The 15,173-nt window shown below is 40.1% G+C and overlaps 1 protein-coding gene across 1 annotated transcript in view; it reads left to right on the top strand.

Annotated features, from left to right (window-relative positions):
- Window positions 1-444: 444 nt before the first annotated feature.
- lrrc52 (leucine rich repeat containing 52) overlaps window positions 445-15,173 on the top strand; it is a 40,934-nt gene continuing 26,205 nt past the window's right edge. The window contains exon 1 of the mRNA XM_084431581.1: window positions 445-1,511. Within this exon, the coding sequence (XP_084287707.1) occupies window positions 863-1,511 (649 nt within the window). The 5' untranslated portion in view covers window positions 445-862. The remainder of the gene's footprint in view (window positions 1,512-15,173) is intronic.

The raw sequence follows: 15,173 nt of genomic DNA on the forward strand, positions 1-15,173 counted from the left end.
TGTCTGAATGTTATGCTATGTGTGGTTTTATTGTGGGCATTTGTTTATCCAACAGCTATAAATATGAGGGTTATAAATATGATTTGAAATAGTTTGAATATTAACCTATACAGAACCACCAATGCCAACACTTAGCCTATGTGTAAATGGACTCTTGACTCAAAATCTTGAAACAAGCCCCGTCTCCCCTATAGGCTACTACTATTCAAGGTCTGCCACAGGCTATATATAATATACTGTTTTAAATAAATATTAATTGATTTATTTTCTAAAAGAGTCCAACCACCTGTGTGCTCTCTGATCGCATGGACTCTTTGTTGAAAGGGTTTTTAGAGGTAAGCCTAGTCTATACGCGGGTATGTTTCCCCTGTGTAAATGAGCGGGACACAGACATTGTGTCAGACTCTCCCTCTCTTCCTCTCTCTCATACTGACTCACTCACTCACTCACAGCTGCAGAGAGAAGCAGCGCAACACACGCCGTACAGAAGCAGCACTCAGATGGTGCGCGTCTCGCAACTTAACAGCGTTTCAACACGGAATCAAACTTATGGACTTGTGAGAAAAGTCTGTTCAAGATTGTCATGTGTTTAACCTTGATATGCGTAAAATGGAAAACCAACTGTTTCCAGGATCTTAACACAACATCGCAACGAATTAGCTCGTGGTGATATCCACTGGAAGGACTAAAGACGCGCCACGCACGGTCACCTTCGCTGTTGAGGAGACTTGCGAGAGGATCCCAAGAACAGCGTCTGCTCCGTAACACCAAAACGTTCCAGCAGTTACGACCGAACCGGATCCCGCAGATCAATGAAGAATGCGCGAGCGCACGCACAGTCGATGAAGCCGGCGGCGGGATCATGCGTGTTCTGCCCGAGCCGAGCGCGCAGTCACTGCGGCTGGTATTTCTCTTCGTCTTCGTCATGGATGTAGCGCCGTCCCCGGCTCTGACCGCCGGCTGCCCGGACCGCTGCGTGTGCGACGACCAGCTGGTGGTCCAGTGTGCCGGGCAACAGTTAAGCGACTTCCCCGTCGACCTCCCGCTGGCCACCCGGCAGCTGATCATCTCCAATAACCGGATCGGCGACCTGCCGGCGCTGCAGCTCAACTACCTGTCGGACCTGGTGTACCTGGACTGCAGCAACAACTCGTTGACGGAGATCTCCGAGTCCACCTTTGGAAACCTGCGCAAGCTCGCCTACCTGGATCTGTCTTTCAACAGCCTGGCGCAAATCGAGGACCGGACGTTTGGCCCGCTGGCCAGCCTGGTGATGTTGAGGATGACTGACAACCCGGGGCTGTCGGAGATCCACCCGGACGCGTTCGCGGAGAACGCGGCGCTGCAGGTGCTGGACGTGAGCCGCAACAACCTGACGGCGCTCAACATCAGCTCGTTGATCGCGCTGCCCGCGCTGCGCTCTCTGGGACTCAGCGGGAACCCCTGGAGATGCGACTGCGACACGGAGGACCTGTGCCTCTGGGTCCAAATAGAGGGCTTCAAGTTCCAAGGTGAGATGCGCTCCTTTAACCGCACTGGAAACTTTCTAAGTTCAAAATGCGTTCTTAAAAAACAAAAACTGGCAGCTGTGGTTGCCAGAACTAAAAACTGACAATGTTACAAGGATTTTGGTAACTGTAGGCTATATTTCATTAAGTGCTATAATGTTATATAATACCAATCTACCTATGCGCTATTAAAATATTTGTGTTACTGTGAAGTGTACTAATAATATAATGTGGTTTAATAGTTAAAATTGTATCCAACTGGCTCCAGCAATTGTGTCCAATTACAACAATGACAGCTCAGATGTGATAGGAATTCTGGGAATTATTCCACATAAATTACAAGGTGATACCTTTTACTTTGTAAAAAACCTCACAATTTAAATTTTAGGCCTAAATTGCAATATTTAGCAAAACATCAACCTTTTGTCTTTTAAAAAAGAATATTTAATAGTATTTTGTACTGTAATATGGTTAGGTAATTTACAGCCTTTTTATTGTAGCATTTTTTAAAACTTTAAACATATTTCATTTCCTTTATTTATAAAGAACACAAATACACTATGGCGACTCTAATTTCAAGTTGCAAGCCATTCCAAAATCTGCCAACAACATTTTAAATGAAATGACAATTGCACTGTAAAATAAGTTGCTGCCTAAATTTTTAAGTACTGTAAACTTGAATGTTTAAATCATTTCAACTTAAATTCCATTAAACTGACTTTAGCATAAAAAAGTTGAAGTTGAAGTTAAAGCAAAGTAAAAACATATTTTGTCATAATTTATTGATCATATAATTTTTCACAGTGTGTTTTTACAGTGCATCATAGATGAAATTGCAAATTAGTGATTCATCGTTTAATGATTAAGTGACTTAATACAAAGTTACGTACAGTACACAATAAGACAAGCACACTGGAGCAGGTTATGATCCTCTTTTTCAGCTACAAGCTGAAGTCTTTAACCGCTGCTGCATTAACGAATGTTACTGCCTTCCCTCCAGACATCATAATTGAACGTAATGGAGGTGCTAATTATTAATTAGTCATTTAGTTGATGTTTTCATACAAAGTGTCCTTGTACACATACTATACAGTCTCCCTGGGGTAATTTGGAGTTAAGTGTCTCGATCAAGGGCACAGTGCGTCACCACTAACAGGCAAGGAAGGAGGTTACCGTATTTTCAAGATTGTTTGTGGACCAAATGTAATAATTTAAGATTCAACCATTTCAAATTATTCGATCACTAATCTACAGCCCAGACTTCTGCGGTTTGACCAACAACCAGCCTAAATTTCCAACCACTGGAATGCATTAGCAAGACCTTTTCCTTTTCCGAGTGTAAAGGTTCCTATTTTATATCATTATATAAAAAAAGATACAATGTTCTTTGAGGTGATTTCAATTCATTCCAGTGTAGGTGGCGGTGCCCAACCAATGACCTTACAGTGAAGGAGAGAGAGGAAGGGAATGAAAGGCCAGCTAATTATCTCCACCATTAGACCTGAAGAGTGAGAGACTTTATCAGTCTTATCACTCCAGTTTGCGTTATCGACTTATTCAGGCTGTTAATTTGATCTGAAGACTCCATCTCTGTGGAACAGAGGGCAGGACACAGACCCTGTGAACACTGCGGCTTACAACGTTACCGCAAAAGACGTGAAAGATGTGGACTGTATGTTAAGTGGGGGGAAACCAAGATGTCATTGTGTAACTGCATGTCTTAGCTGGTCGTTTGCTCATTTTAGAGGGGTTTTGGGTACCAGCTAAACCACCACCCTGACCGGGCTATGAGATCAGCTAGACTAAATTAAACCAGTTAAAGCCAGTTTAGTCTTAGGGCAAATGTTCTGAAATGTTAATCTCTTCACAAATGTGACATTTCGAGCGTAATGCGCATAGTTATTTTAGTCAAGCAGCTGTAATTGAACTTCAGATGTGTGTGCTTCACATGATTGGTGTCACTGAATGTAGACATCATTTATCCTGAAATCTTGTTTTCAGTGGTTATTTTCTGTTTTGCCAGCAAAGATTAAAACCTTGCTTTAGTGCAAAGTGATTGACAAGTGAGCAGGCGGAGCTTCACTAGGATAGAGTAGCATTTACACTACAAATAGGTTTTGGACTACCTCTGAATGTGGTTCGCGTTATTTGTTCTCAACTTTTTGAATCCCATTAACAACTTTATGCAATGATTCTTTGTTCAAACTGCACACAACTCACATCTGGTCTTGAGGACTCACTCTCCAAAGTGTCATTTTGAAAGTGATGAATCTGTCAATATCTGGTAGATTGCCATAGTAATGATTTCAGCATCAGCAAAATGAAACGTTAGAATTCAAAATGTTTCACTGTTAACTCATTCACTATTCACTACACAGTTGTACAATGTTGTATTGTGTTCCAAATAACAATAAAAACGACTTCCGATTTGATCATTCATACTCATTCCAAACAAATCTGATTATAATAAACAGTGGTTCTCAGACAATATTCAGGGCCCTTACCTCTAAGCTGAAATACCTAATCTATTGCAATAAAAAGTCAGATAAATGTTAACAATACATCTTTATTTGTATTGTTGTTGTTTTTTATACTAAAAATATAGTATTATAGTATATTATATTCTTTACTGGAGGGCCCGGGTCCTCTGGTTGAGAACCATTGGATTAAAACCACATATAGTATAGATTAAGTTTGTAAAAATTGGATTTCATGTGTGTGTTTTTTTTTCAAATGGATTTGATTTGCACGTGCTAAAATAAAATCAGATTTTGAGGGCTGTCTGAAGAAAGCCTTCTTTTCTTTTCTTTTTTTTTTGGTTCTTTATCAGCTGTTATACCATAATGAAGCTGTTAAAGATAGAACATAGAAAGTATAGAAAGAATAACAATGCACACAATCTTCCCAATCCATCTTTCTAGAAATAAGCCAATGCCGTCTCAGAACTTAATTGGGAAAATGGAGCTTTTCCAGACGTTGAGATTGAACATAAGCCCTGGCCTCTCTGTTATCGGGGAGCAAAACCCCAAGAATGCCAAATCCTCATTTCGCTCGGTCTATTCAAAGATGTGCTCATTGTCTCTCTCCTGATTAGACTCTCTGACGTTTTGGTGTTGCTGCGTCTGTCCACTGAGAGCAGATGGCTAATTATGTCTTTTTTTAAAGTGGATATGAGAATTCTTGTCCCATTATATAATTCTGTCCGAGTGCTCTGGCTGCACCAGCTTACAAGAGCGCTGATGCCTCTCTCTTAATCACCAAATATCACCAGCTTCAGACGAGAATGCCTGTACGTGAGCATATTAAAAGTATAGTCCACCCCCCAAAAATGAACATTTATTTACCCTCATGTCGTTCCAAACTTGTATGACTTTCACTTGTGGAACACGAATAGAGCCATTCTGAAGAATGGGAGCTTTTAAGCCTAAACATGACACAAAATCATCATAAAAGTATCATAAAAGTAATCCATATGACTTCTGTGCTATATATTATACAAAACAAAACAGTTAATGTGATTTCACCAAGTAGAACATGCTTCGGGTTCAACATCCTTGTTGATCCTGGAACAACATTCCAATCAACCAATCAGATTTGAGGGATTGCTTTTTAGTTAATGTCAAGTTTAGGCTTACAACTAGGGTTAGGTGCTTCTACACCTTTTTTATTCATCTATCATTTGATAGGTCTGATTTTAGGGATAAATTATGGGTAGGGATAGGTTTAGGACTATGTTTTGGACAGGAATGTTGTTCCAGGATCAACAATAGATGTTGATCCAGGAACATGTCTGTCTTGGCAAAATCACGGCGACTGTCCGAAAACTTAGGCTGCTGATTTTTTGCCTTGCTGCTTTATTGGGGCAGTGGCTTTGCCGGCAGGTGATAACTAAGCGGATATTTAATTAACCAATAGCAATTTAGCGCTAGAAATTACAACAGAAGTGGAAAATGTTGGTCAAAAACATACATTCACACACAAAAAGATTTTTTTGCTCAACTGTCACAGAAAGGATTGTGGGATTTCCAAGGTAGCGAAGGATACATTTCTGCCACCTTCAAAAATCGATCAAATGAAGGTCTCTCAGAAGACAGGAAGTGAAGCTAACACTGGATTCAGACGTGCCTTGATGCCGTCCTCTGAAGGCAGCATTTTAAGCTTTCAGACGCAGCCCAGGTCTTCAGAAGATATTGAACTTGACTTGAGAGAAGTGATGTCTGATTTGTGAATAAATCGTTCTTTTGAGTCAGATCTAGACTCACTGACTCAGTGATCCGCACAGTTAAAGGAGTAATTCACCGCTGGCAAGATGGGCTTTTTAATAAAACGTGTCTGTCTGTGCAGTATAAATGCATTTTTTTTGAATCAGTGCTACATGATTAGAGAAAACAGAGAAAAGGAAATTGGCGTTCCCCTTTGCCAAAAACTTTAACACCCATCATGCACTTTGGATTTTTGCGCCGCCGCTCTGTCGGTTTGACGGTCTGTGGGCAGTTACACAAAAATGCGGAAGTTCTGTAGTTTTAACATAAACGTCAACAAAATGGCACATAATTAGGGAGATCTAGGTGTGAATAACACAGGGGAAGTGTGCACATTTACACAAACTGGCACATCTTATCCTTTTGATGCATTTCTCACATAATAATTAATAATAAAAGCCGTTCTATGATTCTAGAACACTTGGAATAAAGTACAGAAGTTGTGTGGGCATTGTAGTTCATTGTAGTTTTTTGAAACAACGTAAAGGTAGGTTTTTCCAAACCTGTATGACTTTCTTTCTTGTGTGGAACACAAACTGAGAAATTCTGAAGAACAATGCACAATCTGAACTATTCTTCTAATGCACTCTCCTATGTCTACTTGTAACTAAAAATGGAGAAAAGAATGCTGTGTATGTAATAATACTCTTGTGTGTGTGTGTTGGTGTGTAGGGAGTCTATTAAGTGTGTGTTTGGTGCAGATTGAGTGACCACTCTGTGTGATTCACACCACTTTAGCATCTGTGAGTCATTTCGTGTTTCTGCCTCCCTCTTTCTCTCTCACTCTGAAATATTCTCAAACAGGCCAGCAAAATGCTTCTATTTAAATCAATGTCTGAGTCCGGTGCGGTGTGCTAATTACAGTTCTCAGCGCAGGGTTCCTTAAGAAGAGAAAAGGTCCAAAACCAATATTGAAGAATTGATGTCAACCTGTCCTGGGCTATAAATGCATGGATGAAATCCTGATCCGTCACCATCCTCCTTCAGCTTAGGACATTATTGATCTTCAAATATCTTCTCTGCAGTTCATATGCATAAAGACATTTATGTGAAGTAAAGCTGTGTCTTTGGCTTCATACAGAATTCATCACTCACGGCTTGTGCTGTTCTAAAAACCCCTTGAAATTATTTTATGAATGTAATTTCCTTCCTGTGTTGACATATTGAAACTAAAGGACATTTTGATGGGCTTGTCCTTTTTATTAAATTGCCAATAGACTTTAGTTTACATCACAGCCTTGCAAAACTATGATTTGCTACTTGCTAGTTAGTGGATTGCAATTAGTTGATGTTTGGCTAGTTAGCACAACCCAGTTAGCCAAATAACTAGGAGCCAAAAGTATTAATTGTCAATCAAAATTAGGCAGATTAAATGAAATATAAGCAAAAAAACATAGATATTTGATCAATTCTGCTCTTGTGGACTTCTCTGCTGCTTTTCATTTCATTATTAAGCCCATTTCTGCCCGGAGTAAAAAGATGAAAGAAAAGTATTTGTGACTTTATATTTCAAAGTTGCGCTAATGTTTGACTTTGTTTCTCACAATTGCAGCTTTATATCTCACAATTGCATCTTTGTCTTCTTGTAATATGCGACTTTTCTAGCAATTGCGACTGCTTCTCATAATTGTAATAATCTGGGTGTGATTTATATTTCCCAAAGTGGCTTTATTTCTGCCAAAATGTGCTTTTTATGTTTCTCGATGTGAAATTATAAAATCTCCCATTTCGATTTATCTCACAATGTCACATTATATTGCCCAATTGTGACTTTGTTTCTGATAATTGTCTTTATAACTCATATTATAACTGTATAATTATATCTCTGCAATTATATTTTGCGCAATTTTTACTATATCTTACAACTGCGATTTACAACTTTGGTTTTCAAAATTGTGATTTATTTTAAACTTTCAAAATGAATTTTTTTATGTTTTTACTACGAGGCGGGAAATGGCCTTCATATGTTATAGTGCAGGATGGTGTCTGACTCCATATTGAAGTGTTTGGGACTGTGCGGGACATAATTTTTCTAGGTCTATAAAGTCTGCAAATTCCATCTGGGTTTGGTCGTAAAATTATTTCTACAGTGACAAGAAACACAGGCCAATAGCAGCAGTGTTATGATGTTTTATGTTTTCTGGCTTGATTACTTTCATTTTGTTTTTGTGTGTGTGTGTGTGTGTGTGCTCACATCTCCGTTCTCTATTTGTCCTGGCCCTCGGAGAGCCACCAGTTTCATTAACTCACACATTGAAGACTTCCTCGCTCGGGGATACCTCTGCTCTCATTGTTTAGTTTGTGTGAAGTGTGTCTCAACAAGGCATCTTGTGCTGAGAAATTCAGTTTCACCCACTTGCTGAGTTCAAATGAAGTTTTACTTGATGAACATTACATAGGCCTTATTGCACAGGCACGTCATTGATTTTAGTTTGGAAAAGTTAGATGCTGCTCTCTGAAGGCATGTTTCTGTTCTGTAATGTGCTGAAGTGTTGACACATGAATGTTTGTGTGTGGATGATCAGATGTGAGAGGTAATTGTGAGTCCTCTGGCATAGTAAATGCAGCGTATGGGAGTGTGGGTGTTGCATACTGAGTGGATGCAGAGGCATGTGGCGACGCCAGATGCTTCTGCTAATAGGGTCTGATTTAAAGGCGAGCCTGGGGCTCACGGCAAGTTCGCTAAGTGCCGCCTCATTCGGTGGGCACAAAGCGCATTAAAAAAAGATTGTGACAATTGTGCGTAGTGCATTTAAAGACACCATTTACGCTATAGAATGTGACAAATACAGCTTATAAAACTGCAACTGTTTGTCAGAGGGTGTATATCAGTAACAATTTGTTTGCAGTATCTAGTTCAGTCAATAATCTCTAGAGGGCGCAGGTTGATCGGTCCTTTACATGCGATCTGCAAGCAATCACATCATTACCACATGGCACAAGCTGATTGGCCTCTGCTGATCCTGCAGCCAATGAGATTACTTGCTCAACATTTAAACAGTCTGGTTCAGTGTTTGCTGTATGCTAGTCCTGCAGCACATTATCAGAGTACCTCTGAAACCCTCCACCTCCCCCAGCTCCACCTGCCTTGATCTGCTACAGGATTTCTGTATGTCTATTTATGCAGTAGCAGCAGCAGCAGCAGCATTACATGCTCACAACAGTGTGTCTGCGTATCTATTAGAAGTAGCAAGTCCATACTTACTCTGCAGCAGCACTATAGCAGATGTAGTCCGCCAAGACTAGATTAACATTGACATACTGTATGTAGGGTACGCGCATACAATTAGCGCATTTATCCCACCACACAGCATTGTTTTGGATGTTCGGTAAGTTCTGTTGCTAAATATTTGCAATAAAAGTTGACCAATCAGGGGTACGTTTCCCGTACAACAACGTAAATTGTTGCTTAACTACCATAGTAAGTACTATGCATTGTTGAAGAAATCAACTAGCTAGTCACGACTGTTTCCCGAAACTGTATTGTCGCAAAAATTTGTTTTTAAAACACGTTGGTTAATGATGTCACGTAGGTGGTGGAGTAGGCCTAATAACAAATTTTAATGAATCTGTTTGAGATCGAATTAATGATAGATGTTTTGCTATAAATTACGGACATGGCATCTGAGAACTATTTCAAATTTTTTTTGCTTTATTTCCAGATTCAATCATAGGCTCGTTCTTATGTATTGGAGCACGTCCGCACATGCGCGCTCTTCAAAAACGGTGCTTAAGATCTCTTGACAAACTAAAAGACGTAAATTACATTTGGGGAGAACGGGGTAATGTGAGACATCGGGTAATGTGAGACACCCCCTATATCTAGGCAACGGTACACAATTGTGGTCATATGACCATTATGTTTTCAAGCCCCTTCCATTTCACCATGGCCATGAAGGAGAGGACCTCATGGTGCTGTAATAAGCATGTTTTTTTCACAAAAATATTTTTTTTGCATGTAAAAGTAAATTTTCTTGCTGTCAACTTAATCAACTGTTGTGCCAAAGCAAATTGACTCAGGTAGAAAAACTTATATCATACATGTTGATGAACTACCAACATATAAAACCATGTGATGATGCTAGCTGAAGATAAGCCTGAATTGCTAAGAGAGATCGTTTTTTTCTAAAATGTGGCGGTGGGGTAAAGTGAGACAAATGCTGTGGGGTAAAGTGAGACATGAGGCACAAGTTAAGTTTAGTCTTAAACATATTTTAATGTAATATTACATGACATATGTTTTATTTTTAATGTCATAAACATAGTAGAAAAGCCATCATGCCAAGGCAATACACCAGAGAAAACCTGATGGCCCGAAGGAGAGGGTGCGCTCCTCTGGGCCCCAGGCAACCCGGAGGCGCCTGTTTTCCATTACCTAGTCCGATAAGAGTGTCGTTTCCCTCCTCTACAACACCCCGAGTGTCCGTGTTTGGACCGTCGTTGCTCCAGCAGGAGCTCCAGCAGGTGTACGGATCTGACTTTGACCGGAGATGACCCACCCTCCCTGGGGCCGGCCCGGGAGGTTTGCGAGCATGGAGCTCTTCTTCAAATACAAGATATTTTTGGACATTTTTACAAGGAGGAATATCCTCCAGTGTGTCTTTCACCCCTAGCTCACCCAGGATGGTGCACGTTCACCGTTGTGCACGCCCTGGCACCGAGGGACTGGGTGTCCAAACCAGACCCTATTTACTGGAAGTCTCGCCCGCACAAAGTACACTTTCTCTGGGCTGGGTCAGGCTGTTTCCCCAACCGGTCTGACCACGGTTCTCTGGTCCATGTTCCTTGTCCAAGCAGAGCATTGTCCCTCCAAGACCCAAAGGTCCGTTTTAGGACTGACTTTGCTCCAGACGGAGCTCCAGCGGTGGTGGACAAATCCGAATCTGGCTCAGGACGGGCCACCCTCCTTGGGCTGGCCAGGGGAGGTCTGACTGCATTGAGTTTTCCAAATGTATCACAATAATTTGGACATAGTTCATTTTTATTTAGGAAGAATTTCCTCCAGTGTGCCATTCACCCTTATCACGCCAAGGGCTTTGCACCTTCACTTGGATGCGCACCGGTGGGTCATCAAAAATGTGCTTAATTGACCAATCTCTATGATTCGGTTACTAGTCCGAACTTAGTTTTGGAATGTGTGGTTGTCAAGCTAGCTGTCAGGATTCTTACTGTTACAACATGTGTTGTTATGGAAGTTTCAGAGTGGAAAAAGTAAGTGGATCAGTTTACCCCCAGCTGGTTCACTTTACCCCCTTGATTTCTCTGGTCTGTCTCAGTTTACCCCTAAGCTGGGGTAAAGTGAGACACAAGACCACTTTTTTAAAAACAATCATATTTTCACTTCCCTTCGTCCTGAATACATTCTAATAATTTCCATTGCTAGGAAACATCCTGAATTAATGGGAAATGTGTAAATTTGACTGATATATCATTTTAGCTCGCTTAGAGGGGAACAAATGTAAAAAATGTCTCACTTTACCCCACTCTCCCCCTATGTATTCTGTATAAAAGATACAGGTTGTACTGAATGTCAGCTAGCTTATTTTGATCAAGATAAAAAATATATTAAGTCCACATTTCATACAAACAAGAAACTATGCTTCTAACCACAGGTCGAGAGCTGCCGTTCCAACCACACAACTTTGCGATGCTGTTTGCGAATGTTCGTTAGAACTATGGTTTCAGAAAACACAGACTCGTTGAACTATGCTGATAACGACCGAACTTGCGATGCTAACGATGCTAACGATGCTTTCGGGAAACACACCCCAGGTTGTGAACATATCCTTATGCCTTTAGGTTCGGTGTTAAAATGCCAATGTGAACTCTAAGCGGACCAGGACTAAATGTTTTTGTGTGTGTGTCAACCAAGCAAACCAAACTACAAGTGTGAACACACCCTTAGTGGTTTCACTGGAATGAAGAGTAATCAGATGAGGAGATATTGAAATAGAACATGTATCTGTGTATCTGTTTAGTTTCTTTGTCATTGATTTCACTTCCATTGTCTTATCCTGAGTTTTCGTTTATTGTTTGTTATATGGTCTCTGAGGCTGGATTAGTGCTCTGATTAGTTTCGTCAATGATCTTTCCCAGTTTATTTAAGCCCCCTATTTCCTCAGTTCATGGTTCTGTGTTATTGATGTTAATGTGTGTAGTGTTTCACATTCTCGTTGTTTATTAAGTCTCTTTATCTTTCATTCTGTGTCACGCATCTCGTCTTTGGATTACACGCTATACCCATGACATGAAAACAGTAGTGCTGCTTAATATTTTTGTGGAAATCTTGATACAATACTATTCCAGAGTTTGGGGTTAGTAAGAAGAAGAAAAAAAGGAATAATACTTTTATTCAGCAAGGACACATTAAATTGATCGAAAGTGAAAATAAGACTTTTGCATTGTTACAAAAGATTTCAAATAAATGTTCTTTTTATCTTTCTATTCATGAAAGAGCCTTGTATGACAGTTCCCACAAAAGTATTTAGTAGCAGAAACTGTTTTCAGCATTGATAATAAGAACCAATAATAACTGATATGAGCTGAGCAGCAAATCAGCATGATTTCTGAAGAATCGTGTGACACTCAAGACTGGAGTAATAAAAAAAAAGTAAAAAATAAATAAAAATAGCCCGGTTGCTGCAGTAAATGCATGTTTATCTCACATTTGCTGTTGTTAATACTATTGGTTTGGTTTTGGGTTTAGTGTAGGTGGTGCATTACTTTCAAAGTTCATCTGTTTTGTGTAATAAAAAAGAAAGAAAAAAAAAGAACAGAATGTGCTTTTAGCACCACTCACTGGACATTTCATATCGAAAGTGTCACGAAACATTCATAAACAAGCAACGTAATATAATTGTGTTGCCACAGACACATTTTTCCAATGAGCCTGTGTTGCACATGTCTATCAGAGTGTCTCTTCCTGTCTGAGTGGGTGGTTCTCGGTCAAAATAAGCTACAATGTGGAACAGACTATATGTTGATAGTCAAAAGCGTGGCTACCCAAGACTACTGACAACCACACAATCATCCTCCGGAGGCTCGTAGTGCTTCACATTCCATATTTTTTCTGTAAATTCACACTTAGTGTGTCCTCATTTTCCAATTGTTGAATTGTGGCTGCTCATTGTGTATCTGTCACTACCTCAGGCTATTAGGAGCAGAACTTATAACCAAGGGTCTCATCAGGATAAGAAAGATTACTGCTGGCTCATCATCTACTGTATCTCATAATAAACTCTAGGTTGATTTGACTCTGTATAATTGTGATGCAGTGTGTCAGAACGCATGATGATATTTCTCAGCGGCTCTATTGTTTCTGGATCAGCTGTTGGAGAGGTGACGGTTCCCCACACTGTCAGCACTTTCACAGTGTTGACTAATAGAGAGAGAGAGAGAGAGAAAGAAACCGTGAGGAAGAGAGATGACCATCTGATCGAGCAGGGTTCTTACTGTTTGACACACACCCAGAGAATTTTATTTCAATCTGACATTATCCAAATCACCTAATGTTCGAGACATATTTTAGGCAGAAAAGTTGGAAAGACTATTCCAAAAAGAAGGTGGTAAATTATGCTCCCTTGTAAAAAAAATACCTTGTTTTGTCCAAATTCAAAAGCAGCACCGCATGTAAACTTTGTGGGTAATGGCAATCCCAGAATGCAGTGTGATTAGAGGAAAATATTGAGCAATGTCAAGATTCATCAGGCTTAAATTGTGAAAGAATGGTTGGGAGGGAGCATGAAGAATCATTTCAACACATGAATTGTCACCTCTGAGTCCAGACCTTAAATTCATTGAAATGCACATCACAGCATTTATTTATCAAGAGGTGCATCAATGTTTGGTCAAGATCTTGTATTACAAATGCAAGAGTCCACTACTCTGTAAAGTCTCCTCCAGCACATCTCAAAGACTTTAAATGAATTTAAGGTCTGGAGAGGTGCCAATTCATGTGTGAAATTATTCTTCATGCTCCCTCCCAACCATTCGGCAAGCGTCTTCTCAACTTTTTGGAAGATAACTCATCAATAATGTCCTCATACATTTGTTTCTTCTTCTAGTATTGTGAGTCACACTTACGTCCACTTCCTTTTGAACACTTCTCAAACAAAATTAACTTGAAATGACTTGAAACATGAGTTTATCTGTGAGTGAATCTGATTAGTCTTTGATGACTAATTATCTGAAGAGAAGGTGAACAGATAAACAACATTTACAAATGACATAAAAGGTGATTGTAACTGTATTATTGTATTGACTTAGATACTAGCCTGGAATGTATTATATAGTCATAGGATCTGTATTATACTAATCTCAAAGGGAAAAACTGTATACCGCATATCGATTAACTTAGAAGGACAATAGATCCGTCCCATGACCTCCATCCGTACTGGGAAAGTGACTGAATGCCCTCAACCTCACGTGTCTTCTGATATCTGAAGTACAGTTGTGTTGTTGCGAGTGTTTTTGAGGGGGCAGATCTGGATTAGATTCATATCTGCAGCAGTGAGAGCGATGCCTTCCAGCAAGAGCTGTTTGAAGGAAAAGAGAGCAGCAGTTTGTGCCACTGAGTGCTTGTGTTGATCTCTGCAGTATGGTATTGCTTTCACCCGGTCCCAGTCCCTTGATTGTTGCCCTGTTATTTGCTCCGTCTCCTCCTGATGAAGTGCACTGGTTGGCTGAAGGGAATCTGAACTGGTCAGGCTCATAGGCACAGAGCCAGAGAAGTGGGCGGGATCAGGATGAGAGTTAAATATTCATGAAGAAAGGGATCACAGCACAAGGAGAAAAACCAGTTAGATGGGATAGAGAAAAAAAAAAAAGATTAGGAAATAGATATGCAGAAGTGGAACATATGGTTGTTAGGAGTTTACAAAGCTTGGATATTTGCAGCCTTCTGTTATTTCCTCTTACAGTCTATCATGTTGTGACAAATTTCAAAAATAGATTTTTTTTTCCCATAGGCACCTCAGGATTTGATTTCAATTCAACGACGTTGTTTTTAGATGCGATGAAAGTGTGTGAGGTGTTTGGTAATGACCGTGGCAGCTCATGCTCTGCGGTCTCGGAGGAAGGTCACCTGACAGACGCTCAATGTAATCTACCTGATGGTTCACTCTGATGTCATTGGAAGGAGCATATTATACATATTCTCAAGGGCTTTCTGAGGTCCTTTATTTAGCAATACCTGTAGTTGACATTCAGGAGAGCTGTTGACCAGAAAGTCTGAATTTACCTCAGTTGCCTTCCCAAATAATAAAATCATTCAATTCTCCTCAAATGAAAAAGAACCATGGCATACATTTGCATCTCTGATTCAGTTTGCTTGTGATGTTACTATTAGTTATCATCGCAGCAGATCTTCGTTTGTGTGTGTGACGGAGGGATTCCTGCCACCGTT

This window comes from Rutilus rutilus, assembly GCF_951802725.1.
Source record: "Rutilus rutilus genome assembly, chromosome: 15".
NCBI lineage: Eukaryota > Metazoa > Chordata > Actinopteri > Cypriniformes > Leuciscidae > Rutilus > Rutilus rutilus.